This window comes from Mesoplodon bidens, assembly GCF_964165515.1.
Source record: "Mesoplodon bidens genome assembly, chromosome: 5".
Taxonomy (NCBI): domain Eukaryota; kingdom Metazoa; phylum Chordata; class Mammalia; order Artiodactyla; family Ziphiidae; genus Mesoplodon; species Mesoplodon bidens.
In genome coordinates, this window is record NC_138161.1 from 13,095,159 (window position 1) to 13,113,518 (window position 18,360).

At 48.2% G+C, this 18,360-nt stretch overlaps 1 protein-coding gene across 2 annotated transcripts in view; it reads right to left on the bottom strand.

The window, feature by feature from the left end:
• Positions 1-15,845: 15,845 nt before the first annotated feature.
• EVA1C (eva-1 homolog C) overlaps positions 15,846-18,360 on the bottom strand; it is an 85,613-nt gene continuing 83,098 nt past the window's right edge. For both annotated transcript variants that reach the window (XM_081234754.1, XM_081234753.1), the window contains exon 8: positions 15,846-16,417. In XM_081234754.1, the coding sequence (XP_081090880.1) occupies positions 16,041-16,417 (377 nt within the window). In that variant the 3' untranslated portion in view covers positions 15,846-16,040. The remainder of the gene's footprint in view (positions 16,418-18,360) is intronic.

The following is an 18,360-nucleotide window of genomic DNA, read 5'->3' on the forward strand; positions in this document are numbered from 1 at the left end:
TACCACAATAAAAAATAAAGAAAAAAATTTAAAAGTCAGTTGTAGAAGTACAGTAAATAACATGGGAAGATAGTTGTAATGTATTGTTGCCACAAAGTGGCTTACCGAAATTATATATAAATGTGACTGCATTTATGTAATAAATTAATTAAATAAAAAATTTAAACAGCATATTAAAAAATCCTCTCTTGACTTCCCATCCTTCTCTAGCTATTGTCTCCCTTCTCTGCTTTCCTTTATAGCAAAGCACCTTAAAATCATTGTCCACACCTGCTGTTCCCTCGCATTTTCTCTTGAACCTACTCCAGGTGGCCTCTGGTCCACACAGCATCACGGAAGTGGCTCTTTTCACACTGCCGTTGACCTCCATGCTGTTGGAAATAGAGTCTTTGCAGATATAATCTAAATTAAGGGCCTCGAGACAAGATCATCCTGGGTTATCCAGAAGGGCCCTAAATCCGATGACGTGTCCTTTTAGAGACACACAGAGAAGGAGACATGGAGAGACGGGAAGGGCATGTGAAGAGGGAGACAGAGACTGGAGTGATGCAGCCACAAGCCAAGACCACATGGAGCCACCAGAGGCGGGAGGAGGCCAGGGAGGATCCTCCCCTACAGGCTTCAGAGAACACAGCCCTCGCAACCCCTGCATTTCTGGCTTCTAGGGTTGAGAACTGTCAGAGACTAATTTCTGTTGTTTTAAGCCACCTAGTTTGTGGTATTTGTTACAGCAGCTGCAGGAAATGGATCCACAACCCAAAGCCAAAGTCCTTCTCAGAGGTCTACATGGCCCTAAATGACCAGCCCCTGCCCTCCCCCAACCCGACTCCACCACCCTGACCTCCTGCTCTCCTTCAAACAGGCTGAGCATGTTCTCTTCCTCGGGGCCTTTGCACTCACTCTGCCTCTTCTGGGAGCCCTCTTCCCTCTGCTTTGTGGCTTGTTCCTTCACTTCCTTCTGGCTTGTGCTCAAATGCTACCTTATTAGTGAGACCTTCCCTGACCATTCTTATAAAATAACATCCCAAGGTCTCTTCCTCCACCTTATTCTGTTTTATTTGTCCCCATAGCATTTATCACAAGATGGCCTACTGTGGGTTACTTAGAACGTAAGATCCATGTGGGTGAGGTGTTTTCTGTTTTGTTCACTCCCTAGAACAGCACTCAGCACAGAGTAAGCCCTCATATTTTTTAAAAGTCCTTATCTGATCAAGGTCTAACATCCGAAATATATAAAGAGCTCTTAAAAGTCAACAATAAGAAAATAAGTTTATTTTGCCAACTAAAAATAGGCAAGAAATCTGAACAGACACCTCACCAAAGAAGAGATGGCAAATAAAACAAAAAAACAATTATTGAACGAAGAAATGAATGGAATTTAATAAACTGGGACATTTTCTAATTTCTCAAGGAACTTGTCTGGGTCCTTTTTTTAAAAAGTAGTTAGCCTTTATTTACCTGTAATTTTTTTTCCCTTTTAAATAGATTTTATTTTTTCGAACTGTGTTAGGTTCACAACAAAACTGAATGGAAAGTAGAGAGAGGCCCCACAACTACCTGCCGCCACACACGCACAGCCTTTCCCATTATTGAGACCCCAGACCAGAGGCATACATTTGTCACAACCAATGAACCTACACTGACACGTTATTGTTACCCGAAGTCCATAGTTTACACTAAGGTCCACTCTTTGTGTTGTACATTCTATGGGTCTGGGCAAATGTATGACATGTATCTACATTATAGTATCATACAGAGTATTTTCACTGCCCTAAAAATCCTTTGAGTTCCATCTATTCATCCCTCCCTCTCCCCTAACCCTGGCCACCACTGATGCTTTTACTGTCTCTGTAGTCTTGCCTTTTCTAGAATGTCATACGGTTGGAATCATAGCATAGGCAGCCTTTTGAGATTGGCTTCTTTCACTTTGTAATATACATTTAAGTTTCCTTCATATCTTTTCATGGCTTGAAAGCTCATTTCATTTTAGCACTGAATAATATCCCATTGTCTGGACGGACCACAGTTTATCCATTCACCTACTGAAAGACTTCTTGGTTGCTTCCAAGTTTTGGTGATTATGAATAAAGCTTCTCTAAACATTCGTGTGTGGGTTTGTGTGTGGAGATAAGTTTTCAACTCCTTTGAGTAAATACAGAGAAGCGTGGTTGCTGGAATGTCTGGTGAGATTGTCTGGGCCCCTTTAGACTCCAATTTCCTACCTATCCTGCTTGGCCCGCCACACTCCCCTGTATCCCTGCACAACCAGCACCCTGTGACTCCTTTCATTTGTCTATTTCTCATGGTGGTCCTGAATACGGGGCTTTCCCACCATGGCTTCACCACAGGGTAGAAAGAGCTGCAGCCTTCATTCTAGAAGGATGTACTCCGGCTGTGAAACGCGGGCTGAGCGTGGCTGAGGAGACCTGAACCAATCACTGGCAGAGTCACACAAGTATTTTGTTTCATAATGTTAGCTTTTCATTTTTAAGCATGAATATCAATGTTTACGTATACTTTTTGACTTGTGACAAGATACACATAACAAAACTTACCATCTTAAACATTTCCAAGGGCACAGTTCAGCGGTGTTAAGTATATTCAGATTGTTATGAAACCCATCTCCAGAGCGCCTTTCATCTTGCAAAACTGAAACTCTACCCATTAAATAACAACTCCCCCATTCCTCCCACCCCCAGCCCCTGGCAACCACCATTCTACTTTGTCTCCATGGATTCGACTACTCCTATAAGTGAAATTACACACTATTGGTCCTTTTGTGTCTGGCTTACATCACTTAGCAAAATGTCCTCAAGGTTCACACATTGTAGCCTGTGTCAGAATGTCCTTCCTTTTTAAGACTGAATAATATTCCATTGTGTGGATAGACCACATTTTGTTTATCATCTGTCAGTGGACACTTGGGTTGCTTCCCCCTTTTGGCTCTTGTGAATAAAACTGCTATGTCAATGTTTATGTTTTTATATGTAGGAAGGACACTGCCTAGCACATCCTAGTAGATGTTTTTTCTATACACTAGTGTGTTACTTTCACTGTTTTCCTAGATGAGCCTTAGAACACAGGATTTAATAAAGACTTTCCATCCTGTGATCTCCCTGAAGGGCTCTGGAGGGCTGGGCAGGGCAGGGTGATGGGCTGTGGTCTTGGGGATGGTGGGTGGGCTCCAGCACTGACCAAAAGGGAATCATTCTTGGGGCACAAGGTGACATGAGCTGGGCCTTCTCCAGGGAAACAGCCCAGGTGGCCGAGGGGGCCCCTGAGCCCAGGGCCTGGCCAGGTGTGCATGGGCAAGGCTCCTTCCATCCTTTATCTTCTCTCTGTTTTCCTTTTCATTAAAGACAAACTTCCTAGGAATTCTGTGTGAGTAAACTTCCCACTTTCTTGACCAAAGCCAGGCTTTTCAACAAGCAGTGGGGTTGGAGGGTTGCCTGTGAGGGTGGGAACACCTGGAGAATCCTCAGGTAACAGGGGCTCCCGGCTACCGTTCCCCGGGCACTCTGACATCTGGGCCCCGTGCAAGCACTTGGCGCTCCCAACCTCCTTTACTTCCCACCACAGCACTCTGTGGTTGTACTACCGTAATCTCTATTTTCCAGAGGAGGAAACAGAGGCACAGAGGGGCCAAGCAAGCCACCCAAGGTCACGCAGCTACCGAGTGGCAGAGATGGGGTTTGATCCCAGGTCAGCAGAAACCAGCACCCACCCTACTGACCTCTACGCCAGCCGACTGCTATTCAAACTTACATGTGCAGACCCGCAAGGTGGAAACGAAGCCTCGTGCCCTGGCCACTTGGCAACGTGCTTTTAAGGGCAGAGGGAGATAAGACACACATGCATGCACACACACATGCACACACCCACAGGCATACATGCACGTGCACACACGCACATACAGATGCACCCATGCACGCACACCGTGTTCTCTTTGTCCTTCAAACAGCTAATGATTCTGATTGTAAGAACAACTGAGCAAATGAAGATTTGAGAGGGTGAACGCCTGGTTTCTGCAGCTCTGGGGCCGGGGAGCCTTTGTGAGCAGGGCGGGCGGGATGCGGTGCCCTGTCCCTGGGTTGATGGGGCTGGAATTTGAAGGTGCTGAGGGATCCTCCTGGCCCCGCCCACACGAGGGCACCTTGTGGGAGACCCAGACACACTTTCACGCTGGAATCGGGGTGAGGGGCTGACGCTGAAACGAAAGACGCTCGTGTGTGAAAGGAGTTTAAACAGACCCCATGAGCAGGAAGGGTCACAAGGGGGTAAGATGGGAGCAGCACTAGGGCAAGGTCTCTGGACCGGACCCTCCCAGAACCCAAGTCTGCCAACCAGCCTAGGCAGCCTCGCAGGCCCCAAGGAGCCCACGACTTTAGAAGCACCGCATTCTCCCTTCTTGTTTTCTAGGGTCACATTCCTGGGATCGCCGAATATGTCAACCTGACATTTCATGATTCAGGCATCCAAGTGCAGAAAAGGGCATTATTTTAGACTGAAAAGGTGCATTTTATATTCACACACTTGACTTTCAAGACCCTGAATAAATTTTGCTGAAATAAATATTCACCTTTGGGTCTAGTCCAAGTATGTGAAGTTTTAGTCCCAATGGCCTTCTCTCTTTCTTTCTTTTAAAAAGAATATTAAAAGTGACTGAAAAGAGGGATTTAGAAATGAATGGCAGTTTTTCAACATGTCTTATAAAATGAAAAAGAGCAAATGCTATAATATTTCTTTGGGACACGGATTTAAGGAAAATGAGATTTAGAACCCAGGGGCTGTTCGTTGCAATGTGAGATTGCTATCCTTGCACTGCCTGGTCAGAAGGAAGGTGAGAATTAGGGTGACCACCCGTGTGTGTCCACCCATCACGACTGCCCAGGATGACGACCCCGGTTTTAGCACTGAGACTCCTGCATTGCAGAAGACCCCTTGGTCCCCGGCAAACCAGGATGGTGGGTCACCCTAGCTGAAATTACTACAGATATGAGAAGTGCTTGTAGAACCCCACTCACCTGAGCGTCTCACCAGCCCTGTAGGCAGACACCCAAGGATACCCACTCTGGGTCAGTGGGAGCTTTTAGACAGGCTCACAGGAGGGTTTGGGATTTCTGGAGGCGTGAAGTTGAGCTGTCTTCACCTGCTTGGCTTCCTGCCCCCTGCCTTTCCCAGGTCAAGGACCTCTTGGCCCGGGGACCAGTCCTGGTCCTCAGCCCAGGCCATCTGCAGCCCCCGCCCAGGGTTCTTCATGTTGTCTAAGAGGATAGATTCCAAATCCCCACCCAAGAGCCACTGAGTCTCAGGGGTCGGAGTCTGGGAATCTGCATTGTTATCACAAGCTCCCCTGGGTTTCTTTCTTTTTTTTTTTTTTTTTTGGCCATGCTGCATGGCTTGTGGGATCTTAGTTCCCCGACCAGGCATCAAGACCGGGCGGTGAAAGCGTACAGTCCTAACCACTGGACCGCCAGGGAATTCCCTCCCCAGGGTTTCCACTGGGCAGGCGGCTGAGAGGCCCGGCCTGGCCTCTTCCTGGGCTTCCTGAGCCCTGTCATCTACCTGCTTATCTCTTGCAGCCCAGGTCCGCCCCATATTTGGGCTTCTGGTTTGCCCTTGTACAGAATCCCTTCCCTTTGCCCTGACCCACCTGCTCTCCACTCTCTTCCAGCCTTCTCCACCGTGTCCTTCACCCCAGTGCCTTGTCAACCGTCCTGACTTCCTGTACGGCTGGGCCCCCAGCAGGAGATCACATATTTAAGGCTGTTGGGGGCATCGGTGGAACAGGGAATGGACACGGGAGCCGTGTCGTCCACACTTAAGTATGTGAGGCCCCTCCCAGGGAGGTGGGACGCGAAAGGCGGGTCAGGGGCCAGAGTCTGCGACCAGCCCCCCACCCCCACCATGCAGCCGTGTTACCACATCAAACCCTGAAAACCCTGAGAATTCTAAGTTTGAACCTGGGCTTCAAGGTCGTTATAAAGGTTTATTTGTCAAGGAAGGCAAGAGAACATTTTTTTTTTTTTTTTTTTGCGGTACGCGGGCCTCTCACCATTGTGGCCTCTCCCGTTGCGGAGCACAGGCTCCGGACGCGCAGGCTCAGCGGCCACGGCTCACGGGCCCAGCCGTTCCGCGGCATGTGGGATCCTCCCAGACCGGGGCACGAACCCGTGTCCCCTGCTTCGGCAGGTGGGCTCTCAACCACTGTGCCACCGGGGAAGCCCCAAGAGAACTTTTTTTGTATATATAACTTTATGTTTTCGGCCTGATGCCTATAACATTTTAACGCTTGGCTGTTTGGTATGTAACACTCGTTCCTTCTCTCCGAACTGCAAATGTGAGAGGCAGACCTATAGATTTCTATGCATACACAGAAAAATATAGTTTTATGTGGGAGTCTTTTTCTTTTACCTAATGATATCTAATCTATGCATTATTTTCCAATTTGCCCTTTTCATTGAATAAGACTTCAAGAATTTTTCATGTCTGTATATACAGATCTACCTCATTTAAAAACACAGTACAACCCGTCTTTATTCTAATTTTTTCCGAACAGTTGGAATCCGTCCCAAGACATCTTCCAGAAGAAAAGAAGTTTTCCACGTGCCTGAGCTGAGTGATGTAGGCAAGTCTGATTGAACAGAACCCTCGGAGGAGGCGAGCCTGGCTAGCTCCTGTGATTCCCCCTCCGCTGACAGCAGATGCCTTGCTCTCCCAGGGTCCAGAGGCTTTACACTCAGAGGTCAAGTTCTAAGGAAGGAAGTTCCGGGAGCTCAGAGCTGGGAGGCAACTCACTGGGTTTGCAAATGCTTCGTAGATTCCTAACACATTCTCTTGCTAGTTCATGGTTCGTGGGTTGGGAACATTTTGCTTTTTCTCCTTGAGGGAGGTAACATCATGATTCTACACATCCCTCTAATTGCTGCTCCCTCCCTTCCTTGGAAACTAATCAAGCATTTTCCAGGTCAGATTGCTGTTTAGTCATCTGAACACGAGTCCCCTTCCTCTGGCCGTAATCTTTCCCAGGCTGGATTTTGTCGTTGAAACAATAGGAAATGACAAGGTCTATTTTTCTTTTCTTGAAAGAACTCCATCCATGGAGTCATGAGCTGCAACAAAGTACGGGGAATTAATATGCACCCCCGATCGGAAGTGACCAGCTTTCCTGTCTTTGTTCTACCGAGTCCTGCAGTCTGAGCTCATGATATCGTGGGCAGTTTGCTTACAAGCAGGAAGGCTGCATTTTCATCTCAAGATAAATCCCCAATTGGATTTTCTGTCAGACCTATCTGAAAGAAGTGCAGTTAGGCCCGTGAGCAATCTTCAAGCAAAGACTGGGAACATTCCAAAGAAGGGCTCTGCTACAGATCATCTGTCGGGTCCTGGATGTATATTTGTATCACTGGAGAAGTTCATTGCATCTTTTTTTTTTTCTTTAAGATTTTTTTTGATGTGAACCATTCTCAAAGTCTTCAATGAATCTGCTACAATATTGCCTCCATCTATGTCTTGGCTTCTTGGCTGCGAGGCATGTGGGATCTCAGCTCCTCCACCAGGGATCAACCCCACACGCCCTGCACTGGAAGGCGAAGTCTCAACTGCTGGACCACCAAGGAAGTCCCTGGACCGCCAGGGAAGTCTCCACTGCATCTTCAAGCACCCTTGCGAGTCAGTCCCTGGAATAGCTTTCTAAGAATGTTAATTTCTCCAACAGAAAATTAAGCTGTAATTTGGTAACTTATAAGATAGTAAGACTAGCTGGAGAGTGATCAGCAACCTTAAAATCAGGAGCAGTTACTATTCCAAGAGCTCGAGGCCAGGCCCAGCCCGCTACTGGCTGTGGGTGCGCTGAATAGGCAAGTCCCTTACGTGCTCTGAACACTGGCTTTTGCTTCTTGGAGACAGAGGGATCCTGCTCAAAGTGGGTGACGCCCCCTACAGCCAGTCCTGCAGCCTGGAGTCCAGACCCAGCTGGTGGTGTTCTCTACCCCGTCAGCCTGATTTCCCATGGCGCCCCTCACCCTGGCCGCTCCCCATTCCCAAACATCCCTTTCCTGTTCCCACCTCCTGGCCCACTGCTGCGGCTTCCCTCTCCCCCTCAGGTTTCCCCACCTTCACCTTTTAAAATTCTGCTCATTCCTGAGGACCCTGTTGAGCACCGTCTCCATTAAGCATCTCCAGCCCATTAGGTAGCATTGTTCTCTCTGGGCTCCCATGGCCATTTGGTTTGACCATTTAAAGTCATTCTTTTTTTCTTTTTTCTCTTTGGTCCCGCCCCGAGGCTCGCAGGATCTGAGTTCCCCAACCAGGCATTGACCCCAGGCCTCAGCAGTGAACTGGACCGCCAGGGAATTGGGCTAATGTCGTTCTTATACTCTGTCTTGTGAAGCTAAAACCTCCAAAGGATAAAGAAAAGGGCCTCTGCTGACTCCACTCACAGGTTCAGCAAAACGATGGAAGATCCTGAAGGTTACGAGGAAGAGGAGGGCAGGAGGTGCGGGCCTGGGGGACCAGCCGCTGTTGCCTGGGAAATGGGGAGACAGGGCCTTGGTGTGAAGAGGGCTTGGCCTGAGGTTTCTCTGGACCCTTCCTGGGGGTGCTGCTAGCCTGCTGGGCCAGGAGGAAGGGGGGCTGGCTCTTCTCGTAAGGCGCACTCTTCTCAGGGGGCGATAATAGAAGGTGCGTTGATAGCAGCAGCGGTGCGCAGAGGAGGGCTGGTGGTAGCAGCTGCGGCAGGACAGGTGGCCAGAGCAAAAGGGTGCCATGAGCTGTGAGCAGCTGGGGCAGCAAAGGTGGACACGACGGCTGCGGGCGCGGCTCTGCAGGGGTTGGTGCCCACAAAGGCTGGGCTGCACCAAGGTGTCCCAGCAGGATCAAGCCCTGAGGGCTTGGAGACGAGGGACGTGTGAGGGCATCCCCAGGAAGGTGAGCCAGGGTGGGAGTAGGAGGTACTTTATCCCATGTTTCTGTGCCTGGGATTCTGATCCGATGACACCCTCGGTTGGTAATAAAATATCCGCTCCATTTCATTGCAGTGAGTTGGGCTTGTGTCTCCAAGTCTGTCTTAATACACTAGCTCAGCATTGCCTAACAGAACTCTCTGCACCGTCCAAGACGGGAGTCACTGGCCACGTGGCCACTGAGTGACTAGCGTGACTGAAGAGCTGACTTTTAAATTTTATTAACTGGACTTCCCTGGTGGCGCAGTGGTTAAGAATCCGCCTGCCAATGCAGGAGACACGGGTTCGAGCCCTAGTCCGGGAAGATCCCACATACTGTGGAGCAACTAAGCCCGTGCGCCACAGCTACTGAGCCTGTGCTCTAGAGCCCGCGAGCCACAACTGCTGAGTTCACGAGCCACAAATACTGAAGCCTGTGCGCCTAGAGCCCGTGCTCCGCAACAAGAGAAGCCATGACAATGAGAAGCCCGGGCACCACAACAAAGAGTAGCCCCTGCTCGCCGCAGCTAGAGAAAGCCTGCGCGCAGCAACGAAGACCTAATGCAGCCAAAATTTTAAAAATTAAAAATAAATAAATAAATGTTATTAACGGATTTCAGTTTAAGATTAGCTAAGCACACGTGGCTGCTGGCGCCGTACTAGATGATCAGCATCGTCATTAGTACCGTCTCATTCATTCTCCAGGGAGCCCAGCACTGCCCCCACGGGGAGGTGCCTGTTGATTTGAAATTCCTACAAAGAATGTGATGGCCTTGGATAATTATTAGCTGGCTTCCTGAATTTTCCCTTATCTGGTTGATGTTATCGTGCTTCTTTCTTGCCTTATTTCCAGATATAGGCCAGTGTGGCTTCCAATTGACAGGGCATTTAGTTGGAGTACTTATTTAGGATTTAATCTCTGAGGCTACCGTGCAGTCATGGGATGGAGTTTGGCCAACTCTGCCTTGGTGGTCAGGCTTACAATGGGCTTCTGAAAACCCAGTGACCATAGTTCCGGGTTTACAGCTATCCTGCCAAAACTGTGGGAAACTTCACAATGGACTTGGCTGAAGACTCCAAGGAAGGTCAGGCCTTGACACTTTCCTTGGAGCTCTGTAGACAGTCATTCCTCCTCCAAACTCCCCTCTGTGGTGGGGATGGAGGGGCTGCCTTGTTCTCCCCCTCAGCAGCTTGTTCTTACTTTGCCCTTGAGCTCTGGCTGATGCCCTGAATGTGGTAAAACTGGTGAAGTTTTGGCCCTGCTGGATGCTGACCCTCAGGAGGAAGAAATAATTGAAGATAAAAGCTTTCATTTACAGTGGTTCTTATTAGGTGTGAAGCACAGTCACTCTCCACACCACTAGGGAGGAATTACTATTATTGTGCCCATTTTACAGATGAGGAAACTGAAGCACAGATAGACCTTCCTGAGACCAAGCTAAGACCAAGTCAGACAGAAGCTGGGAAACAAGAGGGCAGCACAGCAGGAGGGGGACCCTGAGTCCGGGGCTGGTGCAGAGGCGTGTCCAGTCTGGTTGACATCGGTGTTCCAGGGTCTGGGTGGGGCAGGGAGTGGGGTGAAAGCTTCAGGGCAGTGGTGCTTTCCAGGAGGCCCCCACTAGACAATATGGGCTGCCGAGAGTAGGTCAGCCCCGGGGAAAGTGGATGAGACGTCTCATGCAGCTCCCCCCCACCAACCAAGCCAGGGAGGACTCAGCGTCAGGCCTTGGTTCCCCAGGTAACCTGGAGCAGGAATAAGGGGTCGCCACCCATGGAGAAGGACGGGACAGATTGAAAGGGGGCCCTCGTGGGCATCACTTTTCTGAGACTCACCAGACGCCAGATGTATGAACCAATGGCTGACTCTTCCCTGACATCACTTGCTGGTGGGGAGGCCCCCCCATGTTCCTTCCACTCTGGCTCCCCCAGAGGCTGCGGGTGACATGGTGCCAGCAGCGTGGGCCGACAGGGACAAATAGGTACCCCCAGGCCCCTCCCACTGGATGTCTCAGGTCAGTTTCCGAGATTCTTGAATGAGTGGTTTATTGAAACAGTGCTCTCAGGGAAAATACTTGTAAGAAGAGTGCTATGGTCTGAATGTTTGTGTCCCTCTGAATTCATACGTTCACATCCTAACTCCCAAAGGTGATGGTATTAAGAAGTGAGGCCTTCAGGAGGTTTTTAGATCAAAAACCTCATGAATGAGATTAGTGCTTATAAAAGAGAGCTCCCCTGTGCCTTCCGCCATGCGAGGACACAGCGAGAAGTCCGCAACCCAGAAGAGGGCCCTCGCCGCACCATGCTGGCACCCTGAGCTTGGACGTCCAATTCCATAACTGAGAAAAAAAATTCTGTTGTTTATAAGCTACCTTGTCTGTGGTCGTTTTGTTATAGCAGCCCATGCAGACTAAGACAAAAATGGTGAGGGGGCCATTCTCTGCAAAAGAGGGCAGCTGTGGGCCGTTAAGTCACCCTCGCAGCAGCTGGGGTGGGTAGCAGGCTTGGTACAGGGATCTGGGCGGGCACAGCACCGCGCACTGCCCATCTGCGGGGTCGGCAGTGGGACTGCTCACAGGGCCTCCCAGGAATTGCTTGGCCCCTGGGTAGGCACTGCTTTTTCGTGAACCGGCAGCAGATGCCCCAGCATCAACAAAGCAGGAGTGGCCCTGCTAACAAGCTCCGTGAATCCAGAAGGGCTGAATTTTACAGCGGGTGGCTTGCATTTTGAAAGTCAGCATTTGCAGCAAGTAACTGAGGTAGTGACATGTGCAAACCTCCCACCGAGAGCTGGCCTCTTGGCACAGGACTTCCGGAACCCCGCAGCTGGGAGACAGCGGGATGTCTGTGGCCCAGAGAAACACAAAGCTTAGAAGCAGCAGCCCATGTGTGCCTCACACTACCCGGGTGGAATTCCACCTGGGAGCTTCCACCAGCCACCATGCTCCATCAGCAGTCCTTCATCCAGATCTGGTTTGGTCCTCTCCCTCCTGGGCGTGATGCCCATCCAAACACATTCTCAGCAGGACCTCTCAGTCTCCTTCCATGAGAAGAACGTGGCATTCTTCTCTTGGGCTCAGAAAATGCAAATAAACAACTCGTTGCTTTTGCTCAGGCCAAAGACTGCCCCTCGCTTTGGCCAGCCTGTCTTCCAGCTGCCTCCTCGGGGGTCCTGGGAGGAGTGTGCACATGGGTGGGTGTTGGGGGGAGACGCAGATAAGGGAAGACCCATCGCGGCATTCAACAAGAGCTTTGAGACTGAGGTCAGTGTGGGCACAGCTCTTCCTCCAACCGGAAAAGTGAAAACCTTCAGCTGGCGTGTTCTCTTTTGCTCCACAAGGTCATCAGAAGGACAGTGGTTATGTTCACGGAGCCAAAGAAGATGCTGCTTGGGAATTAGAACTAGAAGATGTGGCACATCTATACAATGGAATATTACTCAGCCATAAAAAGAAACGAAATTGAGTTATTTGTAGTGAGGTGGATGGACCTAGAGTCTGTCATACAGAGTGAAGTAAGTCAGAAAGAGAAAGACAAATACCGTATGCTAACACACATATATGGAATCTAAGAAAAAAAATGTCATGAAGAGCCTAGGGGTAGGATGGGAATAGAGACACAGACCTACTAGAGAATGGACTTGAGGATATGGGGAGGGGGAAGGGTAAGCTGGGACGAAGTGAGAGAGTGGCATGGACGTATACACACTACCAAACGTAAAATAGATAGCTAGTGGGAAGTAGCCACATAGCACAGGGAGATCAGCTCGGTGCTTTGTGACCACCTAGAGGGGTGGGATAGGGATGGTGGGAGGGAGGGAGACGCAAGAGGGAAGAGATATGGGAACACATGTATATGTATAACTGATTCACTTTGTTATAACGCAGAAACTAACACACCATTGTAAAGCAATTATACTCCAATAACGATGTAAAAAAAAAAAAAAAGAACTAGAGACCATGGCGGAGGCTGTTCTGGGACCTGAGACAGTTTCAAAGTGCTTCTTGCTGAGTTCAGGAAATAAAAGGACAAGGATTCTCTTTGATTAGAACAAAATCCTCATGAAGAAGTTAGACAGTGGAGCCATATGTTCATTCTCTGCTATGACCTAGAACAGATTTATCTCTAATGACAGATTGAAGGCGAGTCATCTTCGCCCTGTCAACTTCTCCCAATTCCCTACATTATAGATGGAGGACTCGGGTTCCTGGAGATGCTGAGGCATTTCAGCTCTGCCCACACGACCCCAGCCTGTTGGTATGGCACCTCTCTGGACCAGTCTCTGCTCTCTCACCTTCACAGGTCAGTGTAAGGGAAGCACACTCTGAAATTGGCAGAAGCGGGGGTGAGAAAGGGGGTTTCACTCTGACTCACCTTCACTCCCCCTTCCCTCTGTTGAATGGAATCCACGAGATAACTCCTCAGCTTTATCTGCGGTTGCCGTTTTATGTGGTTTCACTGCTGTTAAAATACCACATGAGGGACTTCCCTGGCGGTCCAGTGGTTAAGACTCTGTGCTCCCAATGCAGGGGGCACAGGTTCAATCCCTAGTCAGGGAACTAAGATCCCACATGCTGCGCAGTGTGGCCAAAAGATAAAAAAGAAAAAGAAACCACACATGAATGTTTACAGCAGCACTATTCACAGTAGCCTAAAGTGGAAGCAACCCAGATGTCTACCAATGGATGAATTAATGAACTCAATGTGGCCTATACATACAGTGGAATATTATTCAGCCATAAAAAGGAAGAAAGTACTGATTCATGCTACAACATGGATGACCTTGAGGACATTATGCTACATGAAAGAAGCCAGTGACAAAAGATTGCATTTATATGTGTGATTCCCTTTCTATGAACTATCCAGAATAAGTGAATGTGTAGAGACAGAAAGCAGAGAGGTAGTTGCCAGGGGCTGGAGGGAACTGAGCCAGCTCCAGCACTTTGTACCATGTGACTTGGCCCCCGTACTTTTTTTTTTTTTTGCAGTACGTGGGCCTCTCACTTTTGTGGCCTCACCCGTTGAAGGGAAGGGGGAATGGGGAGTGACTGCTTAATGGGTAGGGGGTTTTATTTTCTGATGTTGAAAATGTTTTGGAACTAGATAGAAGTGGTGGTCCCATGACACTGTGAATGTACTAAAAGCCACTGAATTGTGTGCTTTAAAATGGTTACTCTTACTTCATGTGAATTTCAACTCTGGCGTAGACCAAATGTTTGTGTTTCCCCCAAACTCATAGTAAATCCTAACGCCCATTGTATTTGGAGGTGGGGCCTTTGGGAGGTGATCAGGTCATGAGGGCAGAGCCTCCCTGGATAAGATTAGTGCCCTTATAAAGGAGACCCCAGAGAGCTCCCGGCCTTTCTGCCACGTGGGGACCCAGTGAGACCGCCAGCTAGGAGCCAGGAAGCCAGGCTCTCACCAGACCCTGGCCCCTTGATCTTGGACTTCCAGCCTCCAAAACTGTGAGAAATAAATTTCTGTGGTTTTATAAGCCACTCAGTCTATGGTGTTTTTGTTATAGCAGAATGAATGAACCAAGACAAACTGAATTTTAAAAAACAAACAAAACTGCAGCCCCTCTGACCTCCAGGCAGCTGGGCTAGTTGATGAGAGACAGGCCCCTCCCTCCACACCACCCCCTCCTCTGGATTCCTCAGATGGGCCCTTCGCCCTCAGGATCTGGGGACTGAAAGAGAAATGCCTTCTGTCTTACCTGTCGTTACTGGGGTTCCTGAGGGAACAGCTAGTATTTCCTGATCACCTTACAACTGAGCCAGCTCCAGCACTTTGTACCGTGTGACTTGGCCCCAGTACTGTCAGCCTTCAGCTTCCTCATCTACAAATGCCTGCTTGCAGGGCTGATGTGATGATGAAGTAAGATAAGGCAGGGAGACCTCATTCGTAGTCAACACCATCATTTTAATGCTCTAAGCCCCTTAGGACAAGAAAGAGAAAAAAATTCTTTTCTTATTCTACTCCGCAGCTATAAGCCTCCTGTCCACCAGGGGGCGCCTTCTAAAAGAAACCATCACCAGTTCTCCCACCAGGAATGTTTCCTTAACTCCTTTTTCTTTTACTTCTTCACCTGCCCCTCCCCCTAACATGGTAGGACCTATTTTTTTGCAATAATTTGAAAGGTATCTCTACTTGATCCTTGCCCACAGGCTGCTGGGGAATCTGGTCGACTGTTTTTTACCACTAGAAATTCTGTAGTTTTAATCTAAGTCAGGAGTCAGCAAGCTTTTCCTGCAAGGGTAAATGTTTTAGGTGTTATAAACCGTACTTTATTTACAAAATCAAGAGGCAGGCTAGATCTAGTCTACTGCCTGTAGGCTACTGGACAGCCCGTGAGCTAAGAATGGCTTTTACATTGTAAAATAATTGATTAAAAAAGAAATATGTGACATACAAAAGTTAATTTCAGATTGCAGTTTCCACAAATAAAGTTTTATTGAAACACAGCCATGTTCATTCATTACCTATTCGCTGTGGCTGCTTTTGAGCTCCAGGGTCAGAGGTGAGTAGTTGTGGCAGACCTATCTGACCTACGATGCCTAAAATATTTATTATCTTTCCCTTAAAAAGAAAACAAACGTTGCCAATCCCTTCTCTAAACAAATTATGTTAGTGATTAAAGTCTACGACCAGTGAACATGGAGTGACTGAACTCACGCTTGCCATTGTGAATATTCGTATAATTCTTTTACGGATAGGGATCTTCTGTTTACCCATCTGTAAAACGATAATGACAGCACCATCTCACGAAGTTGTCGTGAGCATTAAATGACTTAATACATGAAAAGCAGCTAGAACAGTGCCTGGCATTATAAGGGCTCAATAAATGTGAGCTCTAGTTCTGTTAGCATATAGACATGAATTTAAATAAATACAGAAAACCAAGACTTCTTCCCTCCATATTTATTTTGAAATGTGCTGTAAACAGTTTGAAATGTCCCTTTAAGAGCTTTCTGGCTTCCCCAGTATTGGATGACATGACAAATTCTCCTTCATAGAAGGTACGAGTGAAACAGAACTGGAGGGGCATGTTCAACCCTTCGCTCTTCAGAAAGTGTGATCATATCAAGACGCATCTGGTTTTCAGTAGAACTGGCCCATGTTTCTTGGGAGTGAAGTGTCCAAGCCACTGTTCATCCATATTTCCTGGATGATTTGCTCCCTGCGCTCAATCCTTTCTGCCAGCTCTGCAGCCTCTATGGAACTGTAGACAGGATATGTAGTCCTACGAAACCCCGACAGTTCCCCCGGAAAATCGGAGTCAGACGAGTCCTCCTCCCCCTCCTCATCCTGGCTGTCCTCCTCAGCTTTGTCGCTTCCTGGCACCAGATGCTCCCTCGCCAGCTGCAGCTCCTGGAAGTCCTTGGTGCAGGACACTCTGATGACCAAGGCACACAGTGTGAGTGCAAGACCGATGCAAACACTGGACACGAACAGCAGGGCAGCTCTTTCAGGGTGGGCTGTAAGGGAAAGAGAACACGTCAGGACGTGGGGGAGCTGTCAGTCTTCATCATGCCCAAGTCCCATAGAAGCAGATATATGCAGTCCTGGACAGCATCTCTGAGACCATCCATACCTAACTGATCATATACCCCCACTAATTAAAAAGAAAAAAAAGGTTTGGAGCATATGTAGTCAATATATGTATGTTTATGAGAGGACACATAACAAAGGACCTGAGAAGCTGGGCCCTCCTGAGTTCAAATGCAGATCTGTCATTCCCTAGTAGTGTGACTTTCAGCGAATTACATCACCTCTCTGTTCCTCAGTTCCTTCACCTGTAAAATGGAGCCAGAAGCCCCTTTCTGTCAGAGTTAATTCCTGTGAAGCTCTCAGAACACTCAATGACACATAACACATGTTCAAGAAACTGTTAGCTATTATTAATAGTAGTAAATTTTGAAAAATTACTTTACATATAAAGTATATATATGAATGTAAGTACTAATATAGTAAATGTTACAAAGCTTAATTTCTTTTAGATTAAACAATAAATATAAATAAAAGTTCTGGTACTAAAAGTTCAACCTCCAAATGACTGTACAATAGAAATAGAAATAATGCTGATGTGTACTATGTACCCTGGTCTAAATCTTTACATACGCTTAATCCTTACATTAACTCTGAGTGGAAAGGACTATTACTTTTCAGCTGTGTACCCCTTGAGGCGTTAGCACCCCCATTTTGGGAAGTAATGATCCAGCTAACTTCCTCATAATATAGATCAGGAGTAGACAGATTTTTCTGACCCTTCTGTCAAAAGGTCAGACAGTACGTATTTTAAGGCTGTGTGGGCCATACAGTCTGTGTTGCAACTACTCAACTGTGCTGTTGTAACACGAAAGAGGATACAGGTGTGGCTGTGTTCTAATAAAACTTTATTTACAAAATCAGCCCGTGGGCCATACTTTGTGGATCACTGATACAGAGACGCAAGCTGAGGTGTAGGGGAGCCACTGTCTGAGCTCAGCTGGCCTCTTCAGGTGGAGCCAGGACAGGAACCCAGCTCCTGAGCTGCGAGCCGCTTGTGAGATGTGCACTGGCATTTGCTCCTACGTCTCGATGGAACCAGCCTCCTCCAGGCACATGGCCTCCTCATTCACTAGACTCGAATATCGTGATGACTGTTGTCTTCACTGCCTCAGTCCTTCCCCAGAGGTGCAGACTGGAGGTTCAGAACTTGACAGTTGCTAAGTTTCATGTACAGTCAAGGGATCTAGCCGCTGTGATCTGATGGGAGAGATCTAAGTGGGACATGTTATCTCCTTGAAACATGCAACTTCTCCATTCGGCTTCCTTCACTTGCAGCTCAATTCACTGGACTCAAATGTCCTTTGTTGCCGTCACCCCTACGAGCACCATCCCATCACTCTCTCTAAGGCACAGAAGTCTGAATGCAAAACTGATTTTGACCAGGGGAGGGGCAGTAAGCTGTGTCTGTAGTGCTATTAATAACAATATATTTTTCCTAAGGGTCAAGGTATTTTGAAGATTTGGTCAGATAGAGACACATATCCTTTGCGTCGTGTTCATTTCTGGGAGTGGTGGTAGAACAGGGATTGGAAGACTGGCATTTGGGACACAGTCATTAAACCGTAAACCACAAAATGATGCTAAGACCCGAGGCCCTGATCTGATGGGGCCAATCGTTTCTCCTGCACATCAAAGCCTCTGCTGGGAGTGGACTCATCACTCCCAGCTTCACGCTCACCTCCCTTTCCTTTGAATCCTCCTGTCCTCTCCCCGCTGCCTCCGGCCCCCCCTTCCCAAGCCTCCTGGCCACTGTCCTCTCCAGTCCTTCCTGTCCTCATGGACTCGGATACGGGCTTTCTGTGCAGCCACAATTCATCTCCTCCTCCTCCTGGGAAAGCGTAAGCCTTGAGCCCATGGACAGCCACGCCTG